Below are 25,440 nucleotides of genomic sequence, written 5' to 3' on the forward strand. Positions count from 1 at the left end.
TTTGTTTTTGGGCGGTCCCTGTAATTGTGTCTCATTACAATGTTACTTTATCTTTTTCATTTTATTCTGTGGAAGCTTGCCCAGCAATTTTGACCTTTTAGGCTTATTCAGTATGAATGTTCACACATTTCAGATGATAATGATGATGATGATGATAAATCCTAGCTTAATCAAGAACAAAGCAGGAATGTGATCAAAACATTTCAGATAACTTGCTAAGGTCCTCTTCCACACTTACAGACCGCCATTTAAAAATGGGCATCCCAGCATCCATTGAGTACCACGTAACAGCAGAAGGAAAGACCTTCACAGCTTGCTTCTTCTTGGAAGAGAAGGACCAGTCGAACTACCCAACGCCTACCAATGCAGAAGTCGCCATCATCAGGAGACCTGAGATGACGGTGTTTACACGGTAAGGAAGCGGTCGAAATAGGTAATTAACCTTTCGGCTTGTGTTTATTACAAAGTAAGGAAAATGCCCCTATTGTATATTCAGTGACTCGTTTTGAATCAAGATGATCAGACCACCGAAATGAGTGAGATATGGTCAAAAACTATGATGTAACGAAGAATAAGGCAAGCTTTTAATCTTCTCATTTCTTATCGCCTCACTGTTTGCTAAGTACTCTAGAGTATTGGGTGCACAACTTCCAGTGAAGAGAAAATGTATAACTAACACTTTCTTAAGCTGGAGACTATTTTCTTTTCTCGCTCCATTTTCTGTCGCATTACTTTTTAGCATTCAAGTGGGTTGTCAGTTTCGTCATGAAAAGTCTCCTGAAAGTCCGAAACACAGTTGGATGATGTCATCATTAATGTGTGTATTTTCTTGTGGGATATAATTCAGTGTGAAAATCTTGTGTCATTCTCTTCTAGACGAAGAGAAATGTTTCCATTTACCATCCTGTCAGTAAGGATAAATGGTAGTAACACTGCACAGTTCAGTTTTAAATTTAGGAACGTACATCGAAAACAATACTTGATTTAGACTTGCATTGTTCTGTAAGGATGAACAATTATGATTTCTAGCCTACCAGAATTCTAAGCAGACAGCAAACCCTTTTGTTGTTCATTTCGTATATGAGGTGCCTTTGCTCCTTTAGTCACAGCATTCAGGAAAGGATCCTGGTTATGTTTAGCCGGCAAGTACTGTGGTTTCATTCATGGAGTTCTTAGATCTTGCGATGTCACTATTGCTTAGTATAATGCATATGCTGCAGTTATCCAGGTGTTTCATGCGAGAAACCACTTTTCACAAGAATGAATTAGGCATCCTTTGGATTAGTGCATGTGTCAGAGGTAGCAGTGTCTGCATTTTTAAATTTTGGGGTCCAAAAATAACGTAACTACTTGGCCAATTATTTATACAGGTCTGTTGGTTTTTTTATATATAAATTGCAATGTCCATAGAGAGGGATAATAATCATACGTTCGTAAAGGATTTGAAACTGTTATTCTGTAGGGAAGTAAAATTTAGGAACCATTTTTATTATTAAAATACAAAAGAATACACATTTTTATGTACTGGTACTTCCACCCATATAAGAGAGATCAATATAAGCTCCCGTGCATTTATGATTATTGCTTTAGCTGTAAAAACTGACGCTTAACTCTAAAATCTGATTGACATTTCTAAGTTCATAGACCTTAAGCTACGAATTTAATCGGTGAAAATATGAACAAAATAGAAAATGAAAATAAACCCAAGGGAATGAGAAGAAAAACACATAAAGGATCTAGAGTGCCATATGTATTAAAAGCCTCTGCGTTTCATGTGGCATATTCTGCTTTTACTGAAGGATACTCAACTATTTCACAGAAAGTTTGGTGGTTACGCTACAACAGAAACGACTTGGCTGGAGGAAGCAGATTCACTTCGGGCCGTTTTGAAAGAAGCAGGGGAAAATACACGATCTGACATCATGTACTGGTGAGTATTCATTCTATATAGGAACCATAAATTTGTTTTATGTTGATCTTGTAGGGACGGGTGTTGTCTCTTTTATCTCCTCCTTGATCATAAGAGAATTACAGTAATGAAGATTCATTTTCTCTGGTCTCAGGGTACAGTAGGTCAGTGCATATTATTGAATAGATTAGCCAGAATACCGAAAAAAACATTCTGAACCCAGAGCTGGCCATCACGTTGATGCATGAACCCTAGGAAGATATTTGCTATGAAGACTCGAGTCTTTTTGAATGCAAAGGATCAGTTACATTTTTCTGTTGCCACCTGAAGGAGGATTAAATATAACACGCTTAAGAGAAATCTTATAAAATAACGGGAGTAAAACGAAGGTCAAGCGTATTTAGGAAATGAGTGTATGTGAATGAAATTTTAAGTTACACAGAACATGTCACTTAACAAACAACAGCCTTTGTTTTACTTGAGTCTGCAGAAGTACCTTAGTCCCAGTTTACAGAATACTTCACCTGTGGATGCATAGTTATTTTTAGGAACTTGTGCTATTTTCTTTTTCATCCTTGCATTTTTGGTCTGCATAATTTTGCGTAGGCGATATATTTTTGGAGTTATGATATGACCCTCTGACCATTCTTCTACTTTTTTTATTTTGAAGTGTCTCGTTTGCCTCATGCAAACTGCTAATGGTACAGTCCGACCTTTTTAAACCGGCCCCCTTGGGACCAGGCCACTCCCGGACCACAGAAGATCCCGGATGACAGAAATTACCCCTAAAAAAAAATACTATAAACAAAAACTAGCCAGCTCATTCCACACATATATTGCTGTATCAAAAGTAGAACAAAGCTTATGAATAATCACTGTCATTTGCTAGGTTTAGTTTCTTATAAAAATTCTGGCCTGCTCCATAAGCATCTCCATGAAAGTGCTTACACCTTTGCTACTTACAGGCGCGCTGTCGATTTCTGGTCCCCTGGCACTTTTCATTGTTTTCCGGCACTTCAAATTTTTCTGGCTTTCGTTTTCAGCAAAAACCTAAAAAATCTGCTGCTTTTGTTTCTTTAAACCTGCACATCTGTGAGTGTGTGTGTGTGTATGAGAGAGAGAGAGAGAGAGAGAGAGAGAGAGAGAGAGAGAGAGAGAGAGAGAGAGAGACTATACAGTAGGCCTTGGTTAGGTTGTTACATCGAAAGATATCCATTTGCAAAATTCAAATAGCAGTTGTATTGAGAATGGTCAGTTTAATAAAACGTGTTATACGTACTGTATGCAGTTAGATTTCATGCATTATTGCCATATTATTATCGTAAAATAATTTATGAACTTAGTAATCAGGCGCCAGTTGCATTCTGGTGTTTACTTTCTTAAATCATCAGATGAGTTCGCTTTACCGACATCATCACAGCCGTTTATTGCTAAATGAAACGCATTTCGAAGATTCGATTTTTTTCGTAAATTATCAAAGCTGGGTTTGAAAATGCAACTTTATTTATAAATGCAGTCAATTAAGTGAAGTAAGGTGTGATTTTGCCAGTATCGGATGTTGTTTTTGCCCTTTCAAAACGTGATGTGGCCTGCACGTATTCGTTTCTTCAGCCACACCTACAACCGTCAGTTTCGTGGTATACTTTCATAACAATTTCCTCTCCAGCACGAAGGATGAATAAAGATTTACTTTATCTTTATTTATATGGAGATCACCACTGAAAATCAGAAAATTTTTAACAAGGCGAAACCTGTAATGTGCGTAGTGCGGTAACTGACATTGGCAAACTGCGGTTTCTCGTTTCGATTGCTTATGTCAGTGCTTGCTGTTGTTTATGCATGCAAGTAGTAGTAAGTGGTTGTTGATTATAAGAAATAGCAATGAATTCTTAGACAGGCCACAAGGTTGGTAAACCTGATTTAATGTATGAATATTCACATTTAACCTAATGAACTTTTGATCTATAGGCCTGCTCATTAGTTTAAAGCTAACTCGGATGTAACATGCATTATCAGCAGCTGCTAACGAAACTGAGACAAGCATAGAAAACCTAGCCTAGTGTAATCTACTGAAAAGACATCTCGCACTATACACGATGTACAGTATATGATGAAATCATGTTTTTGGGCAAAACTTTATTGATCGGATGATACGAGATCAGATGATACAGAAGTATACTCGCAAATTACAGTTCTTTTGTATGCTGTATAGTTTTTAATTTCTCAGTGTTTTTATTGGAAATGAACTGTGTTTGTGTATTTATGGAGCAAGCTTCAGTTCCAAAATCCGAAAAATTCAAAATCTGAAACGTGTGGAACCGCCTTCGTAGCCGCTCAAGAACTAATGGTCGCTGATTCAAAAAAAGTCCCGGATTATGGGAGTTGCCAAGCCACGAAGTGCTAGATTTAAAGGTCAGACTGAACTTGGAAACACAAAGCCACTGTATTCCAAAACATTTTCGTCATCTCAAGCTTTAATTGGTAGAGTTCTTTGGTATATTGATGTTATTTGGAGGCAGGATGCAGTCAAACTGTAATTGCAGCACCAGGAAAAACAATAATGTATCCTTGCATATCATATATCTTTTACAAAAGGTTTCTGTCATTTCTTAGTGCTATTACAATAATTGTTCCAAGACACTGTTAGTCAGAAACCCTTGAAGTGATGGTTATTCTTGTGAGGACACGTTTCCCAAGACTCAAGTTCCCCCCTAGCCTCAACTTGCCCCCCCTTCACACCCCCAAGCCCCAAGAAGTAACAGCAGCGGGTTTTCCATTCCTACCGATATTCAAATGTGTCACCACTTTAAGTTATATCTATCTATCTATCTGTCCGTCTGTCTGTTTATCTATCTATCTATCTATATATCTCTATCACACAATATTTGTTTGTCCCCCTATTTTGCTGAAATACCTTGCTCATGTGGCTTCAAAAAGCTCATAAAATAGCTCAAAATCAAAAAAACCCTAGTTGGTTAGGCTCGCTTCGCTCGCCAAACCGTCTTTGCCCCCCCACCCCCACCCCCCAAACAAAAATCTGAAATGACGCCCCTGGTTTCACATACTTTTAAAGTCACCAGTTTCCCCCTCCCCTAGACTAGCAGCATACTTTCTTCTCTGCTAACAAATTTTTTACATATTTAGTTGCAGTTCCAACCTTTTGTTTTATAAGTATACATACTGCATAGGTTTTAGTGTTAAAACCCATAGGAAACAAAGTCCTGGCAAAAAAAAAAAAAAAGTGGGAGACTTAGCAGCAGCAGCAGCAGGCCCAGAACCAGAACCATCTAAATTAAGTGAAAAATGTCTTCCAGTTGCCCAAATAGGTTCATTGCAAAATTCTTGGTGTTATCTATTCTTCCAGCCCTTTTGAGAGACCTCTTGACACCCAGTGTACATACTGTACAGGAACACTTTGGTATTAGTGATGCTCTCCAATCTAACAACTGCAGTGTCATTCAGATACATACAGGTAACAGCTGGGTACTAGCATCAAAGGCAACATTAAACTTGACTTTTACCAAGTGTTGTTTTTTGTGTTGGGTTACCTCTTGTTATCTGCATAGTAATTATATATCCTGTTTTCTTTGTCTTGTATATACATTTCAATTTAGCAGCAGTAACCAGGCCAAGATCTAAGATCTAGTTAAACTACTTTTGTAACTAAGCAACCCTTGTGGTATGCTGTTTAGTAAAATACCAATTTTAAAAAGTACAGTAATTTGTATTTTTCCTAGGATACAAACCTTACTTTCATAAATGGAATTTCCCAGGGCAAGGTGCACTGCTGCTGTCACTGACTAAACTAGAAAAACAAAATCTTATCGGGTAGGCCTATGAAATGACCTGAGCTGGCCTCGTTCTTCCATTCTGTGAATTAGCCTGCTTGCGGTCCTGCTAACTTCCATGATTGGGAGAGATCGGAAACACGAGGGCCAGTACAGGAGGCTAAACTTCCCCATGAAAATGTGGGTTTGTACCCCAGAAAAAATACAAATTAATTTTTAAAATTTGGTATTTGTTCCAATGGGAATAAGAACTTACACTTTCATAAATAGAGCCTTTCCAAAAGGTGGGACGCCAATCTATCCAGAGTGGCAGGTGGGCATGCCCTAGCGTGCCAGAGTAGTATCCCCCAGTGCCTCTGGATTAACCTCCTACAGAACTCGGATCACTAAACAAACATGAGGCTAGACTGTCCCTTGGTTTCCTGGGCAGAGCTTCCCCTTTGGGGTGCTACACCCTTACACCAGCTGCTGAGCTGCCACTACCGGACCAAGGGTGAAGGTGTCTAAGGAGTTGTGGGCCAAGTCGCTCACGTAGAAGGGTGTGAAAGTTGATTTTCTCTTCCAGATACCCACCTTTAGGACCTGTGGGGCAGAGTGGTTCTTCTTGAATGCCACTGAGGGGCCTATTCCTTTGATGTCTTGGACTTTAATCCTTGCTGGGGGATGCTCATTACTTCCCATGGTCGTGTATGCCCAGACTGTGACCTCCTTCAATGAAGTCTCCTGCAGGCAGGCCTGTGGGAGGCCTGTGTTTCAAGTACTGCCTCAGAGCTCTGACTGGGCTTAAAACTATCTCATCCTTGTCACCCCCGACAAAGTCCTTCAATGATGGGATTGAGAAACATTCAATTTTAGGTCTGGGATTGCAGGATTCTGGGTCTTGTCCACAAAGTCTGGGACGAATCCTAGCAAGATGGAGCACCAACCCATGGTGTGTGTGTGACATTGTACGAGAGGGCATGGAGTTCTACCACTCTCTTGGCCAATGTGAGAGAGGGAAGAAGGGTGGTCTTCAATGTCAGGTCTCTATCTGATGCTTTTTTCAGGTCTTAAGTGGATAGTAACCCTGCTCACAGCACCAACTGCAGAGACCATCTATCCATTTTCCCTGGTGCACCCTGACCAATGAGGGTCTCAGGGTGCCTGAGACAGCCTCTGCAGAATGCTCCAAAAACTCTTTCTTTACACGAGCTGCTTGATAGTCTCCATCTGTGAAGTCAGAGAGAACCTACCATTTGATGGTGACTCCCGTTGTGCTTCTGAGCCAGGAACTTAGGGACATGGGGCAGTTCCCTTAAGACATCTACCAGAAAGGTTGAGGAAGTCTTTGTAGACCACTCTGCCTGCAGCCACAGGGGTGCCAGCAGTGTTATTCTGAGCCCCTGAGAAACAAAGAGCCTGTTGATCATCTTCCCAAAGTGTCTGAACAGAGGGAAGATGTATACGTCCTTGTTGTCTCGGGTGCTGAAAGGCGTCCTGTAGTGCTGCCCTTAGTTTGGGGACAAGAGAATAGTACAGAGGAAGCTTGGCATTTCTAGCTGTGGTGAAAAGGTCAATCATTGGCCCCAGTCAGAGTTCTACCACTTTGCTGGATACTCTCCGATTAATGGACCACTCTGTTCCTACTAACTGATCTACTCTGCTGAGATGGTCCATGATGACATTTCTCTTCCCTGAGATGTACCTGGCTTTTAGGCCTAGTCCCCAGGCCTCCAACCACTCTTGAATTTTCACTGCCAGATTGTTCATCTCCAGAGAGATGGTGCTTCCCTGCTTGTATATGTGTAGGCTACCACCATGGTGTTGTTGCTCTGGAAAGTGCTGGAGCGCCAGCCAGACTGCTCGCATCTCCACCAGGTTGATGTGCTCCATCCTCTCCTTTGGGTCCCACGTCCCTGAAATGCACATGCTGTTTGGATGTTCACCCCACCCTCTCTGGGATCATCTAAAAATACCAGCATCTCCAGTGGTGGGCAGCTGAGTGGTGCTCCCTGAAGGTGGTTCATTGAGTCTCTCCACCACCTCAAGTCCTCTCTGACCTCCATCGGCTCAATCATCCGTGACCGGGACTTGCCCAGTTTCTTCCAGGATGTCTTGAACTGCCATTGGAGGGATCTAATGTGTGCCCTCCCTCTGGGAACCAGTCTCTCTAGGGAGATCAAGTGTCTGAGGAGGACCTGCCACTGCTTTGCGTTGGCAATCCTCTCGTTTGATGGGTACACCTTTCCTGCCAACGTGTTGATCTGCACCCCCAGGTGCTTAATTGTCAGCTTGTGGGAAAGGTCCACCTTGGACAGGTTTACAATCACCCTCAAGTTTTTGCACTTTGCCAGGATCTTGTCCCTGTGCTGTTCCGCCTCGTCAGCTGACAATGCCAGGATCAGACAGTCATAAAGGTACTGTTGGAGTCTGATCCCTTCACAGGTTACCAGGTGACACCAGTTGGAAGACTGTTGAAGAGGGGGGTGCCAGAGCTAGTTCAAAGCAAAGGGCCCTGAATTGGAAGACTACTCCCTGGGAGATGAACCTTAGGTACTTCCTGGAGGACTTGTGGACGGGGTTGTGCAAGTATACATCCTGCAGATCTGTTGACACCATTTAGTCGTTCCCCGATAGACACCAGGACCGAATGGGGTGTTTCTGTGGTGAAGGACATTTGCTGCAGGTAAAGGTTCAGGGTCAAAAGGTCTGTCAGGAAAAGACAGCTGTAGGATCCTGGTGAGTCACCAACCACTACCTCCACTGCTCCCTTCAGGAGCATAGCCTCCAACTCCTGCCACGGGGCTTGTCCCTTGGGTGATTTGCCCCTGTGAGGCTCTGTAGGTCTGAAGGGCATCTGTAGCCCTGCTGGAGGGCTAGGGCTGGCCAGTCCTCCAAGCTGCATTGCTGGCAAGTCATACACTTGGTTGCCAGGCCCCCCCTCCCCTAATTGTGGCAGCCTGGAGGTAGGGGGTGGTTTCTGTTGTCTCACCTAGAGCCTCCTCTCTTCCCAGTTCTGTTCCTTGGTTGGGGTTGTCTGGCCCCTTGCTCTGTGGGCTACTCATACCCCGTCTATGAAAACTTTCCCTTGTCAATTCTACTAATTCATCCTTCAACACTGATATTCTCCTTAACACTTATCACAGGAGCTGCCATTGCTGTTTCATCCCCACCCCTGTTTCACCAGGTGAATCAGGTTAGAACTCAACCTGCTTTCATTTATCTCCACAATTTTCTCAAAACAAAAAATACTTTTTTCTTCTGAGGCCGCCTTAAAATACTTTCTAGTCCAAGCGATTGGGTCAGCAGTCCTACTGGCAAGAGCATCCACCCCCTCTAATTATAACTACTACCTCCCAAATAATCATTCTCTGCACCCTACTCCTTAAAATAGGGGCAGCCTCCCCTTCACTTTTGATTGCCCCCAATTATACAAGGCATCTCATGACTGCAGCATATTATCTTAATACAGTAATCATCCAAAAGATAGGCCCCATAGTCATACTAACCTTGGCTGCTGGGAGGAATGCCTACTGGAGGAGGATCTGGTGTGTAACAAGGTCCTGCCTGCTAATACCCGAGAGGCTGGAACGAGTTGCAGGGTGACTCCTGCAAGAAGAGGGTGTCCCTTGAATCCTCTTTTTTGACGTCAATTGCCTGATGTGCCAAATGACGTCAATTGCCTGATGTACCAATTTTGGCAGGAAATAGTAGGGTGAATCAAGTAGGGAGCTGTTTCTGAGACTTAGGCAACTCTCCAGAGAGAGAACAGGATAGAATTTAGGCTAAGCACTGAGTCCTATCAAGTCATTCATCGCTGAAATGGAAATTGACAGTAAAAAGGTTTGAAAGAAACAGGAGGAAAACCTTGCAGTTGCACTATCAATCATTAGGAAAGGGTGGAAAGTGCAATGGAAGAAAAGAATATGAACGGAGGTACAATGAAAGGAATAAGAGGTTGCAGCTGGGGGACGAAGGGACGCTACAAAGAACCTTAAGTAATGCCTACATTGCACCGCATGAGGTGTACTGATGGCACTACCCCCCTAGTGGGCTCTCCCGAGAGATCTCTGCACCACTGTCAGGAATAACTCTCTCCTCTTGAGGATGACATTGGCCCATACAAGTCCAACCTGTCTTACTAAGTATCAAAGCACTCTCCGTTAAGGTCCTAGGTAGCTCCTGATGGCAGGCCACTTCTCTGGCGGGATGACGTCCTTTATCTCCTTGAACCAAGCCCCTTGGCATCTGTCTAACCAGGAGATGGCTCTGAGGGCCCTTTCTAACATAAGCTTGAGGCTACATACTTCGGACCAGTTGGAGTTGGATGCCCTGTTGCCAGAAATGCTCCAGAGATGTATTGTTGGCCAACCTACAAATGTTGGAATTCAATGAACTCAGGATAGAGGAGGAGTCTTCAGGCACATAGTATTTCACCTGATCAGATGGAGGAAGGGGCAGGAGCTTTTCCGATCTGGAGGATGCCCCTGACCCCGCAACCAGGTCATTCATCTTCTGCATCAGCAGGGACCAGAGGAGTTAGACTGTCTCACCACTGGGGTTCTCTGCTGCCTGCTCCAGGTAAGAGAGTAAAGTGGGATCTTCCAGCACCACCATTGTCTGATATGCCTGATGAACACCATGCACCCTTTTTCTTCCCTCTACACATCCAGCTGCGAAGGGTCCTCTGGTCCGTGTCTCAGTCAGATGAGAAGCAGTGCTGTCAATGTGGTATGGCCAGTGACCTAGTCCATCTCTCTCCTGGATGTCCCTCATCGCTTCTGCCCCATCTTCTCTAACCAAGGAGGCTGCCAAACTACTTGTCAAAGAGGCCCAGGGAGCTGCACCACCAGAGCTCCACTGTTGTACTTATATCCTTGACTTTGTCAGCATGGTGTTTCCCTGGTAGGACCAGATGCAGGGGAAAAAACAGATATGCCTCCATTTGGCACAAAAAACTATAACCACTGAACAGGGATAACACCCTGGGCTACTGGAGGAGCACAAGTTACTGGGTGGGGAACGTCCCAGCAGAAGATAACACACAAGGACGCAAATGCATGACACACAAATCTCAGCAAACAGAAGAGCACACTGACAACTGAGAACAAAACGTAAGAGCTAGGCCAGCTCAGGTCACAAGTGACTCATAGGCCTTCCCAATAGGAATTTGTTTTTCTAGTTAGATCAGTGACAGCCACAGCAGATCTTGCATCGAGCACTCCATTTATGAAAGCGTAAGTTTGCATTCCCATCAGAAGTTACCTTTTAGGCTTGTTCCACATTTGCATAGTACAAATCATCTTGAATTTTTAAAATTACGGTATAGTTAAAAGTTCTTCACACCTTTGCGGTGTTAGTGGTTTCCCAGGACTACTTGCTAAAGCTAGCTGTTGTTATACAGTAGCACACACGTAAGTACAGCAAGACCTTGAAGTCATTCATAATAAGAAAGAGTACTGGCAGAGTACTTTTATGGTAGGGAGAGGATAGTCGCAAAGTATTTCACAGTAAGAAAGGATATTGGCAATGTACAACAGAGTATAATATAGAATTTAAGCCAAAGGCTAAGCGCTGGGACCTACAAGGTTATTCAGCGCTGAGAGGGAGATTGAGAGTAGAAAGGTTTCAAAGGTTTAACAGGGAAAGCCTTGCAGTTGCACAGTTAAACAATTGTTAGGAGAGGGTGGATAGCAAGATGGAAAGAAAAGAGAATATACATGAAGATACAGTAAAAGGAATGAAAGGGGTTGCAGCTAAGGGTCAGGTTCACTGATGGTGCTATCAGCATTGTACTTCCTTATAAGGAAGATACTACTGGTAAAGTACTCAAGTTCAGTTCAGTTATTATTAGCCCAGTCCATCAGAGAGTTTGATAATGCCAAACAGTATGACTGGTTTCATCAACCTAGGGTAGTGCATGTAACAATTTTTCATAAAGCTGGATGATGTGAATATATTTGTCCTGTAATTCAGTATTCTATGTGAGAGAGGTGCGAAATAATGAACAGGAAGACAAGTACTGCTGGTTTATTGATGAAGCGAGCTGCTTATAAAGCGGGGTGCGGACATCTGCGTACTTTGCAGAGACTTCGGATACAAAGATTTATAGGTGACGTGAGGTCAAACTAATTCTCTACAAAAACAGGACAGGTTTATACAGAAAACATAGCGATCAATAATGTCTGGTACATAACATAAATACTTCATTACATATACATAAAGCATGATCATTTGGAAAGACAATAAAATATACAATTCAAGATTATGGTGGAAAACATGTGTTTTGGCCGATCCCAGGTTGATGTGAAGGCACCGCAGAAAACAGGATGTTCAAAGCAGGTATCTGCTGGGGGGACGAAGGGGGCTTTGCTTCCTCGATGTCAACTGGAGAGGGTGGTCGCCTTCCTCGGCACCCCCTGGAGCAGTTTGTTGGGGTGCCTTCCTGTCTGGTTTCTGGGGTTTCTGGGGACACCGACGCCTCTTTCCTGCGCATGGGGTTGTCCGAGGGGGTGCCACACCCTGCGGGAGGCTTTGGGGACCGCCTCCGACGTCCTCCTCCGGGAATGCTGGTTTGAGACGATCTACAGATATCCAGTCTTCCTGCCATGGACAGCTACTCGGAATGCCTTCTTGTTTCTTTCCAGTACATTAAGGAAAGGTCCTCTGTAGGGTCTGGTTAAGGGTGGGCGCACGGCGTCGTCCCTGATGAAGACATGGGTGGCGGAGGATAGCCTGGGGGGGGGGGCATGAAGGGGGACGTCCTGTCGGTGAATGTCCTTTGGCAGGGGGCGAACTTTCCACCACTGTCACAGAACCTCTGCGTCCCTATGTCATCTCTGTCTTCTGCGATGAGTTCCCCTGGGACTACCAGGGTCTCCCCGTAGACTTTTTCCACCGAGGAGGGGTTGCTGTTGGCTCTGGGGGCGGTTCTCAACCCGAGGAGGACCCAGGGCAGCTGGTATTTCCAATTACGCTGATCCAGCTGGAGAGGAGGGCTTCCGTGCACGCACTGGAGGTGGCTTCTTCCATGGACGTAGCTTCGGGCCACCTGGTGGAGCGGTCGACGACTGTTAGAAGGTATCTGGTTCCTCCTGATGGGGGAAGAGGACCCACTACGTCGACATGGATGTGCCTGAAGCGTCTCCTTGGCTGGGAAAACTCGCCCACTCGAGATTTGGTGTGCCGTCCTATTTTGCTGGCCTGGCACTGCACAAACTGCCTTGCCCAGGCCATCACGTCCTTCCGCATGCTGTGCCAGACGAATTTCTCCATCAGTAGCCGGGCTGTTGTCCTTCCAGAGGGGTGGGATAGGCCGTGGATGACGTCGAAGACCAGCTGACGTCTGGAGGCGGGCACTAGGGGGCGGGGGCGTCCGGTGCTAACGTCGCTCAGCAATGTTGATCCTCCTAAGCTGAAGGGCACTTCCTTCCACCTTAGCGACGTGACGGCTGTACAGTAGGCAGGGGCCTCAGGGTCAGCAGCCTGTTCGTGGGCGAGGTCCTCATAGTCGACCCCAAGCTGTACCGAGTCGATCTCGATCCTCGAGAGGGCGTCGGCTACCGGGTTCTTCCTGCCAGGGAGGTATTTGATGGTGCAGGTGAACTCCGCGATGCCCGCAAGGTGCCACTGCTGCCTAGAGGACCATGCGTCCCCCAGCTTTGTGAAGGCGTGGACCAGTGGCTGGTGGTCAGTCCAAATTGTGAAGGGCATTCCCTCCAGGAGGAACTTGAAGTGCCGTACCCGCCTGGTATGCTGCGAAGAGTTCCCAGTTGAAGGTGCTGTAGCGGGACTCGGTGGGGCTTAACTTCCTGCTGAAGAAGGCGATGGGCTGAGGGGTCCCCCTGATGACTTGCTCCAGGGCAGCTCCACAGGTGACATCGCTGGCGTCCGTCGTCAGCTGGAGGGGAGCATTGGGGTTCTGGTGGGCCAAAGATGTTGCTTTGGCGAGGGTGGCCTTCTGCTGGTCAGGGCCCCACACTAAGGACTTTGGACGTCCCTTGAGGACCTCCATCAGGGGGGCCATGGTGTGAGCGATCCCCGGGATGAATCTTCTGCAGTAATTGACCATCCCGAGAAATTCTTGTATACAGCCCTGATGGAGGTGGGGGTGGGGAACTTCTCGACGGCTTCAACCTTCGATGACATTGGGCGGACGCCCTTGGGTGATGTCTCGTGGCCCAGGAATTCCACCTTCTCGACGCCAAAGGTACACTTGTCGAACCTGATGACAAGGCCACTTTCCTGCAGGCACTGCAGGACCTCCTGGATGTATCGCAGGTGTTCCTCCCGGGATCTAGAAAAGATGAGGATATCGTCGACGTAGCAGATGCAGAAGCCCAGGTCCACCAGGATGCTGTCCATCAATCTCTGGAAGGTTGCCCCCGCGTTCCTCGGGCAAAAGGTGGAGAGGGCGAAGACATAGGACCCGAAGGGTGTGACGATGGTGGTTTTGGGGGTGTCCTCCAGCGCTACTGGTACCTGAAAATATGATTTTAAAAGATCCATTTTTGAGAATATTTTGGCCCCGTGGAAAGAGGCCATCAGTTCCTGCATGTTTGGCAGGGGGTAGTGGTCGGGCTCTGCTGTGAGGTTCAGCTGCCTGTAGTCACCACAGGACCTCCAGGTGCCATCCGCTTTCTGCACCATGTGAAGGGGGGAGGCTCACGGGCTGGGAGCCTTCCTGCATATGCCCATTCTCTCCATCTCAGCGAAGGCCTTTTTGGCCTCCTGAAGGCGATGCAGGGGAAGCCGTTGGAACTTTGCATGCGTTGGGGGCCCTTCGTTTTGATGTAGTGGTATATCCCGTGTTTGGCAGGCGCCCCGGGCATCTGGTGGAGCTCAGGTTTGAAGACCTCCAGGAACTCCTTCAGGAGGGAACCGTACTGGTGGGGCACGACAGAACAGATGGTGGGCTCCTTGGGGCCTGGCGACAAGGGCAGGGACTGGCAGAAGTCGGTGTCCAGCAGGTGTTTGCAGCTGACGTCAACTGCCAGTCCGAAGTGGGCGAGGAAGTCCGCCCCCAGGAGTGGGGTCCTGATGTCGGCAATGATGAAATCTTAGCTGTATCTCCGGCCAAGGATGGAGATCAACAGGAGCTTGGTGCCTTACGAGGGGATGGGGGACCCATTCGCGGCCGTCAGGGAGGCAGTCGGGTCCGGCGGGCGTCTGCGGTCCTCTCCTGAAGGCGGAAACACTGAATGCATGGCTCCAGTGTCAACCAACATCATCCTGCCGGAGATGGTGTCGCGGACGCAGAACCCTACTGGTAAGTGGCCCCTGGGTGTTTCTGCTGCCATGGCGGCCTGTGCAGTTGGCTGCCGCCGCCTCCGTTTTTTGAAGGGAAGAAAGGGCAGGGGGCTTCGCATCTCCAAGCAGCTCTCCCGAACCTCCGGTGGTAATAGCAAAGCCCCAGCCCCTCCCTCTTCTGCTGGTGGGACAGCCTTTTCTGTTCAACGACGTTGACAGGCTCCGTGGTGGGGTCCTCCGGCAGGAGGCAGTTGGCTGAGTGTGCGGGCGTGGTCGCCCGCTTGGCCACCTTCATGGAATCCATCAGCTGCTGCGCTACCCTGATTATATGCATCCGTGATCTGCCCACGGACCTCCGGCAGTAGCTGCCGCAGGAAGATCTCCCTCAACAGGCTGATTTCTTTGCGCCTGCCGCTGCTGTCAGTCTCGGGGAGGAGGAGGTCCTGGAGGGCATGCCGCATTTCCAAGAGGTTTCCCTCCTGCCGGGGGTTGAGGGCGAGGTCGAGGGCACAGGCAGCTCTCTCGGAGACCGGCAGGGAGCAGTCTCGAGAGTTGTTTTTAGTTCTTGGAAGGTGGCGGGGACCGACGTCGTCACCAACCATGGGGCAACATTCCTGTATATCTCCTCTGGGAGAGCGTTGATGGCGATGTCCACCTTCAACACCTCATCCGTTAGGCCTGCTATCCTGAACTGCCCCTCGACCCTGTAGAACCAGGACACTGCCTTTTCCCTGGTAAATGGCGGCAGCCTTATGTTAAGGGCTGTCTTTGGTTGGTCCGTCAGGGGGGTCATTGTGTGGGGTGCAGGTACCGGCGTGGAGGTGCGCGCAGGGGGGCCTTGCGAGCGGGAGGTGTCTGCCTCCGAGAGGTTCACAGTAATTTGTACGTGGTTGGGAATGTCTGTGTCCATGCTCATTTCGCGCTCTCACTTGGAGTGTGAGGGAATACTAGCGCCAATACACGCTGGGGGAGCGTGCTGTGTGGGTCCGCTAATGACGCTGGCGACCTGCCGACAAGGGTCGGTAAACGCCCAAACACTTTGTTAGAGCACTGTAGTTAGTCCGTTAGGGGCGTGGGAAGGTTCATCGAGCCAAGACTTAGTCGCCATATGGGTCCGTTAATGGCTTCCAGGAACCACTCCGGGGGTCACCACTGTGAGAGGTGCGAAATAATGAGCAGGAAGACAAGTACTGCTGGTTTATTGATGAAGCGAGCTGCTTATAAAGCGAAGTGCGGACGTCTATGTACTTCGCAGAGACCGCGGGTACAAAGATTTACAGGTGACCTGAGGTCAAACTAATTCTCTACAAAAACAGGACAGGTTTATACAGAAAACATAGTGATAAATAATGTCTGGTGCATAACATAAATACTTCGTTACATGTACATAAAGCATGATCATTTGGAAAGACAATAAAATATACAATTTACAATTATGGTGGAAAACGTGTTTTGGCTGACCCCAGGTCGATGTGAAGGCACCGCAGAAAATGGGATGTTTGCTATAGAGAACGTGTTGAGCGGGGACTTGACAAATATGTGTATGTATGTGCATTAAGCACTTTCATGTGATTATATTATTTATATATTGGCTTTTAAGGTAGTTTTAGTTTTCTGTAAAAGTAAAGTATTGAGATGGCTTTGTCCGTCCGTCTGCACTTTTCTGTCCACCTTCAGATCTTAAAAACTATTGAGGCTAGAGGGCTGCAAAATGGTATGTTGATCATCCACCCTCCAATCATCAAACATAGCAAATTGCAGCCCTCTAACCTCACTAGTTAGCCATGATCGTGTCTGGCAATGCTATAGGACAGGCCATCACCGGGCTGTGGCTTTAAGTTTCATGGGCTGCAGCTCATAAGACATTATACACTGTACAGAAAGCTCAATTGTGCCAGAGAAACTTTGGTGCCTTTTTTGTTTAATTTTGCTGACAATGTAAAAACCATTCATGAGTATGGTGATATTGCAGATCCAGTTTTTGTCCATATATGAATAACCTGCGCTGCAGGGGTTTAAGTAGAATCAGTTTCCATATTTGCCCGTTCTGGTGAAGTTTGTTTATTTAGAGTTAAATTTTGTCTAGCAAATGTATTTTTCCAGTTTTATAACTTTTACCTGAAGTGATGTATTTCTTGGTCCTGGATTTGATCTAAGGATTTAGTATTCCTCTTCCAAGGGAGCTAGAATAAAAATTCCTTGTTAATAATTAAGATATCTTGCTACCAGCTGTTTATTTTATAACATTTATACCGAACATAAAATCAGTCTCAATGAAATTTTAGGACCACGTAATCTAAACCAGTTCTTTATTCCAAAAATTTGATCAAAATGGATTGTGTGTCCGGTCAGCTTTGAAAAATCTTGATTGTTACTGTTGGTATTGTGGCAAGAGTATGTATACTAGATTTATTACATCTTTTCGGGAGGAAGTTTAAAGTCATATCCAATGGTTTAAGTGAACAGAATAGAATACAGAGTTTAGGCCAAAGGCCGGGACCTATGAAGTCATTCAGTGTTGAAACAGAAATTGACAGTAAAAAGGTTTGAAATCTGTAACAAGAGGAAAACCTCGCAGTTGCACTATGAATCATCAGGGGTGGAAAATAAAATGGAAGAGAACACGAACAGAGATACAGTAAAGGAATGAAAGGGTTTGCAGCTAGGGGCTGAAGGGATGGTGCAAAGAGGTGCACTGACAACCCCACCACAGCAAAGGGGCTCCAGATGAAGTTTCATTTTACATTGATATGAAACAAGCGTGTTCTGCTTAGAAGACAGACCCCCACCACTATGAGGACCTATAAAGGATGAACATGTCACAGAAGGTGATGATCCTTTGAGAATTCACCATTAGTACACTGAACTGAGGCTTAAACATTGAACACTAGGGCAACAAAGCCATATTCAACTTTATTTTATCCTTAGTGCCCTATTGTCAAAGTGCAACCAAGCACTGGGGGAACATTAACATCTATCTCCTTGCTTGAATTTTACAGGTGAGGAATGTAATGAAATATAGAGTTGAGGCAAAAGGCCAAGCACTGGGACCTATAAGGTTATTCAGTGCTGGAAATTAAATTGAGTATGTATGTTTGAAAGGTGTAACAGCAGGCAACCTCACAGTTGCGCTATGAAAATTGTTAGGAGAGGGTGAATAGACCTAGCAATAATGATAGATATGAATGGAATTACAGTAAAAGGAATGAAAGGGGTTGCAGCTACAGGCTAATGGGACAGTGAGGATGTAAGCCGTCCAACATTTACACGTTCAACTACATGTTGGCAACCAATTAAATATGGTTAGTTTGTGCAATACTTACTAGGGAACTTTCCCCCAAACCAATGACAGCAGGCCACGAATATAGCGAGCATATTTCTGCTATGATATTTTAATGTAACACAATTTGCCTGGGAAGCCTTTTGGGCTCTAGTATTTTAACATAAAACATTTGTTTCATTTTAAAGCTTCTTTCATAACCATTCCTAGTACAGTATTATTATTATTTTGTAATGTAATATTTTTCAGTTTGCCTAGGAAGCCTTTTCTACTTTAGTATTTTAACATAAAACATTTATGGTTTCATTTCAAAGCTTTCATAACCATTCCTAGCATTAATATTATTTTGTAATATTTTTCAGGAATGCATACAACTCTCCAGTTAAATTCTGGAATCGCAGAAATGAAGTTTGGTTGCTGAAGGTGTGAACCAAGACTGTTTAAATTTCATTCTGAATGTGTATATTTTGGGAGATTTTTAAATAAATATTAGTTGCAGTTTATCAATTTTAGATACCCTTACTGTTATGCCATTACACTATTCATATGTATATTATTAGGTAGTTTTACCATACCTTAAATGTAAGTTAAACTTTTCTCATTCTTCTGGCAGATGAATATAGTAACAGCCTAAACAATAACTGCCGTACTGTTCATTATGGCTTCTTCAAGCTAGGCGGATATTCTAATTTCTATAAATATTATTATTGGTGCTTCATAGGATGAAATAAAACAAGTTTATCACCATACCATTTATACTTTGCACCACTAATTAACAAAAGTTCTTATCAGATATGATTGTATATGACCTAGCAGACAGACAAGGATTAATCATAGCTTACTCCCCCAAAACAAATGTCAGATTTTTATAATTGTAAACCCTTCAAAATATACAACAACAAATTGACAGAAGAGAAAGTTTCAGAAAAAATATGCCTAGTCCATTTTAACTTTTAATATGTACCATCCCTGAGATTTTACTTTAAATTTCAAGATTAATCTTCATCTTCCAAGATTCTATTTGCAAGGACATACATCACACCACACCTGTACCATAGCAAAATTAACATGAATGAGACTGGTTTTGCACCTTAACAGTAATTTAAACTAAGTCTGCAGATTCTAGGTCACTTCAAAAACTATTTTTCAGGCAATATAACGGCTTTAAAGCTTCATTTTGACATTCAGCCATAACACTCGGCTTTCTGCTTTTGGTTGTTATAGTTACAAAATCTAATATTCCTTTTAACATAAAATCTGCAGGATTTTTTTTTTTATTTGCATTAACCCCACCTTTGCACCTTTACAAAGGACACTATTTAGAAAGTCCTTGTACACAGCAGTGTTTATTTTTATATACAAATGATAGTTATTTAAAAACGAATACCATGTAGACTTCAGTACTGCCCAAGGGTAAAATGGAATTCTCAAAGTACAAGGCTATTCACAAACTATGTAAACTACCTTTAGTATAAAAGATAACAATATAGATAAGCTTTCAAGAATTGTAGCACAATACTCTCAAAATATTTTCTCATATAGGGACAAAATTACCACAAAATACCCTAGAAACTTAAAATTCTAGTCACCTCACCAGAATAAATTTCAAATCTGATTAACCGTAGGCTAAGAGAACCTTTCAGCAGCTACAGTTTAACACACAAAACATGAATGCAATGACCTCTAAATGTAAGGGAATGACAATCTAACTTTAAGGTAAGAAAAATTCTTAGAGCATAAATTCCTCAATCTAAATAAAGGTAAAAAATAGAGTATTAAATCTTATGTAACTTTTAATTACAGTTAATCTTAATATCATTAGTACAATACTTGTTCACCCAATTTGTATCATTTATCACACCATTTGCCACAAAAACTTATTTACATTCAATGGAAAAAATTACCTGGTGAAAAGACTATCTATCTCTATATCGTCATAATGCATGATTGGTTTGTGTTTCAGTTCAAGGAATATCACAAACAATGGGAAGTGAAAACTATAATTTTCTATGACTAATTTGTAACAATGTACTTAGGCCCTATATATGAATGCAAGGACTATGATAAAGGACTTAAAAAAAGCATACACACAAAGGTAACAGATCTGGAGAGGAATCTATATCAAAACAAAATATATCTCCCTATGTACAATATCATTTACAACGCATATACAATGTATGGCAACAGCTAATCAATCTTTTATTCAGTTACTGATAACAACTGGATCCTACAATTTAACCACAATATACCAAATACCTGGCAGAATAACAAACCTAGCAACGGCAGCCCTCGACATGCAATTATTCTAGGTTAATGATGGTTATGTTGTAGTTTAGCGCACACTTGCCCAGACAGTGGGTTTGGGTAATAGCAGATAAGTACTAATAATAAAGGAGTACCTACATTGCGAGCCTAACTTTGTGCAGCGACCTTATCACAATTGTATACAAATTAGGATTTAACACCTATCACAGCAAAAAAAAAAAAAAAGAAAAAATTTGTACAAGAAAACATCCTTGGGCAGATTACTTGAAGAATACAGTGGTTAACCACACAAGCTTTTACGAAAAAATTTTGAAGAGAGTAACAGCACACCTGGAATCAGAAAGTCAGATTTCCCATTGATCACCTTCCAAATAACAAAAACAATTAAAACTGATATATCAATAACAATATTTGTACTAGAACATTGACAAATGAGCAAAAAATAGGATATAATTAACCTAACGCCTAATAACATCTCTGAAAAATATAATAAAAATAGCGAAGAATCATATCCCTAACATATTAATGACTAGTTAAGACCATAACTATATAATAACTCTAGTATCATCACTGAGCATGATCAGAAACTAAGAGAGAGAGGACCCGCATTAAAATAAATTCGTATGCACGAACTTGTCAAAGAATTAACATTAAGAAGCTGTCATTCACTCAAAACACCCTCACTCCCAGAGTGAATATAATAAATAAAATTAAATGCATACATTGATGTTACTTCTCTTTCTCAAGAACAGTACTGAAATATTGCTCAATAGATAGAAAAATAACAACAACAGAATGCAATGAGCACCCACCCGGCTCCTAACTTTTGCCTATCCATTCCTATACTTCTAGCCACTCCATCCCTCCCCTTCTCCTACAACCTATCATCAACCTAGCCATAGTAATTTATGGAAGGAAGAAAAGAAAATCTCCGATATCAGAAATGGAGCCTAACAATTTTCCTAGCAGTAGCTAAGGTAACCTTTGATATACGGAGAGAATATCCTAACTGCCAAATGACTCCTGTTATATAGCCTAGCAAATTTTCCTATCAAAATGCATAGTCATTTGACTGGGCCTATCACATAAATGAGAATCACTTCGCGACAATATTAATACAAATGGATCAAGTTTAATTTTCTTGGCAGCAAACTTATCCACCTCACTCACCATACTATGTAATCTTACACACAATGCTCATTCCTAACCATCTTGAACGCTTCTAAAATTCTGACTCCAGGTTGCTCTCTCGGATACAGAGGTGGAGGTTAGTTGCTTGGGATGACTCACAAGGTGCAATTTGGAGGACAGCCTCCAAGAAAACAAGAGAGACTGTGCAAGTAACACCAAAAGATTATTGGAGCAACCTCTCTTTACCAGCCGTAACATTTTGTATTAATGGCGCAATAAACACAGGCATGCAATGTGTTCACACATATAAGAGCAAACAAATTCTGACTTATGAGGGGGAATACTTTTTTAAACTTTAAGGCACAGAGTCTAGGACAAACAAGAGCTCCAAAAGGGTGACAAACTTCATCCTTAATACCAATTACTAGTAATGATGAGAATGATAAAAAAAAGTAATCAATAGTAGTCACAATTATGCAACCATAAGTGGAAAATATTAAAAACATATGAGTCCCCTCATACAGAGCAAGGGGAAAAACAGGATAAATTTCTTCTGGGCAAATACAATTGGGCAAGACTGGGGCTAAAATTTATGTAATAGCTTTTTTAAGTGCCTGAAGGGTCACAAACCACTACACAGCCACATGAGACATTTTCACTCATTCAGGCAAAAAGAGAGAATTGTCAAGCATAAGCACTGTTATTCTCGAATTTTATAATGCCAAGGCATGCCAAACCTAATAGAAACATCTAAAATGTAGATATGATCAGTCACATCACTTTACAGATGTAACCTAATTCACTACACCTTGTTGATCAGTTACTTTGGTTTTGGCCTGCGAAAAAGTGACAATGAAGTGTCACTTCAATTTCCTGATCTCTTATTTTCTCTTTTGCCTTTAGAATGAAATTTGCCTTATGCCAAACCCTATGGTATGCGCAGTTGGTAGCAGCTTGGCTGTAGATGTAGTAGTGAAAAAACAGCTGTAATGCACAACTGTTTAACTGCAACACCACAAACTGCCACCACTTGAAAGCATCATTACCACTAAGGATTTGACTTTTTTCAGAACTGGAGGTATAAACTGCTTCCTACATATCAAGCCTTTCCAATATCAAGAAAAAAGAACCACTGACCAATAAACACTGCTATGGGTATAGTTAACCCTGCAGGCAAAACCATCATCATAAAATTTAGTTCACAAACACAGGCTTGCTTTTTGTCCAATGACAACAAATAAGTACCATACATTCAACACATTACCAAATTTCAGCTGTTCAACAACCCATTGTAAAATCAGAAAAATTCCTCATAATAAAATCACGAGCAGATTCATGACAGCTTCAACCTCTGTTCTAATAGATTAATTTTTATTTTTACAATACCCGGCAGCCAACTAGTACCCAATACATTGCAATATTATTACCATTTACTTTGGGCATGCAAGAAACACTGCAAAGAACACTACATATGGACAATATTTGTCTACGGATACACCAAACAAGCTGCTACCAGGGGTTTCTCCTGACACTAATAACACCTTATTCTGAGGATGCTACTATCCAAAATTACAGATGGATGCACCTACAAAAATTAACCTATTATCCATTGGTATTACAAATGCCAGGAGAACCCTTACAAAATTTATGAATTCAGAAAGTGACAAAAGTGAGGGCCAAAAGTCTACAGTGATTAGTATCTCTACTGTGTGAGAACCTTAGAACAAGCATTCAGGCTTTTATTTTGAGAATACATATTCATTATTTTGGATATACAATAGAACAGTTAAAAAATAACCAATTCTCCAAGGTATCACAAAACACAGATACAAGTCTCTATACACTTCAAAGCCCTCCTTAGGATTCTTTACGGTGCCCCTAATGTTGAAAATTACAGTATACCTATTTTGCCCCCGATGGATCCCATTTCATGATAACTAAGGTTTTAAATAAAAATGCCCCTCTTCATTAAGCCCTATTTCACCTATTCTCAAAATATGATAGCCCTCTTTATAGTTTCACCTATTCCAAAATATAAGTTCAGCCCCTTGTAAAAAGAACCAAAGAGTTGTGTTTGTATAAAGATGATATGTATCTTAGGAAGGTAAAGTGTCTGATTGAAGAAATGGTCTCATTGTAAAAAGGTAATCTTCAAGTACAGAAGAACTTCCCTCTTTGGCTCTTAAACCTACAAATTTTGCCATATCGAAGTAAGAAACCCCCAAAACCCCTTTCCTTCTTTTTCCTACATTAAATGAAGCTAAAGGGTCCCACTTAGTAATATCTGAATATTTCCCCTGCAATATACCCCTCTCATAACATTAGATCAAGTAACATCTATTGCACAGCATGTACCCTCTATATCAATTTGTGTATTAAAGTCTTTCAAGAGAAAAAGTAGTGACAACTTCGTATAACAGTATAGAAAAATTAAATTGAAATCACTATGATCACAGTCGTTTCCATTTAAGTCCTAATGTGCACTGGGAAAACGAAATATGATTTTCTCTGCAGTGATCGATTCCAAGCGTGGGGCAGGCGAGATTGCTTTGTACAGCGCTGCAGAACTTTGCACAAGCAACTACGCTCTTGATATGGAATTCTCTTGGAATCTGACAATGCAGCTTAAACCATAAAAAAAGCAGTACATCTACCAGCCTGAACACCAGTGGGAGAGAAAAATTTAAGAAAAATTAAGTATGAATTCCCCGTAACTAATATAAATCAATATCATTTGTAGAGAGATACATTAAAAAACTTGAAAAGAATTGATGTATTAGTGATTTATTTCGATAAAAACTAGACTGGTGACCTCCTTATAAATACACACCCTCTCAAATTCAAAATAGCACCATACTGGGTGTTTTACGTAGTCACTACCATCAGAAATGGACATGGATTACTCAGACTGGTAAGTATACCGATTATCAAAGAGGCACATACTACCTCAAGCTCACTATACAACTGCTTGCCACTGCATTCAATCCAGTAACTGGAATTCTTCCCCACGGCCTAACAAGAATAAAAATGACACAAGGCTACCATGCTCTAAACAACAATGACTTGTGGGGAAAATGATTGGCACAGGGAAAGACATACAAGAAAATGATACAAAATAAATCATTAATATTTACATATCTTACAAAATATAATAAATCACTAGCTACACCTACACGCGTGAGGTGATCTCGTGAGGTCTGAGTGACAAACACTTTATAGTTGAGCCTGAGGTAGACTCCACGTGGTGCACCCACACAGCTGCCTCCACCCTGACTTATAAAAGATTCATTATAAAATGAGGTGGTGCACAGGAGTGGGCATTGATGTTGTGTGCTGGGGACTCAAGCCTCCTCCCACCCGGAGACCCTCCCACCAGGGGCTGACCCCCCCACCCTCCGCGTTTACCCCACCCATTCCGCGAAGTCCCTCCCTCCATAATGCGTGCGGCAGCCACCTCTCGCCTTCACCTGCTTTTTGGATCTGCTGTCAAAAAGTACTCTGAGAAATGATAACTCCTTTTCTCAAAGACAATGATCTCTATATCATAACAGCAGTAGCACAGAGCAGGAGAGCTGAGGAGAATGGCTGAGAGAAGAATAGGATCCCTCCCCCCTCCCAGGCACTTGGGTACCGGCTAAAACGGACACCCAGGCCTCCTAACTGCACACGCCACAGAGCTCGGCCAGGACACTAATTCCCTCATCCTGGGCTCTGAATCTGACATGTTTGCAGCATCACCTGTAAAGAAAAAAAAAAGTAAACAATCCTGGCAATATCTCAATGTCTGTGTACAACATATTTATATGTAGTTGATTATCAGGCTCTAATTATTTATCCTT

At 43.0% G+C, this 25,440-nt stretch overlaps 2 protein-coding genes across 5 annotated transcripts in view; one reads left to right on the forward strand and one right to left on the reverse strand.

Moving 5' to 3' along the window:
- Positions 1-18,706, forward strand: part of LOC136831315 (heme-binding protein 2-like) — a 44,560-nt gene extending 25,854 nt beyond the window's left edge. For all 3 annotated transcript variants that reach the window (XM_067091512.1, XM_067091510.1, XM_067091511.1), the window contains exons 5-7: positions 241-412; positions 1,820-1,930; positions 18,568-18,706. In XM_067091512.1, coding sequence (XP_066947613.1) covers positions 241-412; positions 1,820-1,930; positions 18,568-18,634 — 350 coding nt within the window. In that variant the 3' untranslated portion in view covers positions 18,635-18,706. The remainder of the gene's footprint in view (positions 1-240; positions 413-1,819; positions 1,931-18,567) is intronic.
- A 1,274-nt stretch (positions 18,707-19,980) lies between these two features.
- Tnpo (transportin 1) overlaps positions 19,981-25,440 on the reverse strand; it is a 71,862-nt gene continuing 66,402 nt past the window's right edge. For both annotated transcript variants that reach the window (XM_067091507.1, XM_067091509.1), the window contains one exon: positions 19,981-25,339. The gene's annotated coding sequence lies outside the window, so the exon portion shown is untranslated. The remainder of the gene's footprint in view (positions 25,340-25,440) is intronic.

The sequence above is a fragment of the Macrobrachium rosenbergii genome, chromosome 48 (assembly GCF_040412425.1).
Source record: "Macrobrachium rosenbergii isolate ZJJX-2024 chromosome 48, ASM4041242v1, whole genome shotgun sequence".
Taxonomy (NCBI): Eukaryota; Metazoa; Arthropoda; class Malacostraca; order Decapoda; family Palaemonidae; genus Macrobrachium; species Macrobrachium rosenbergii.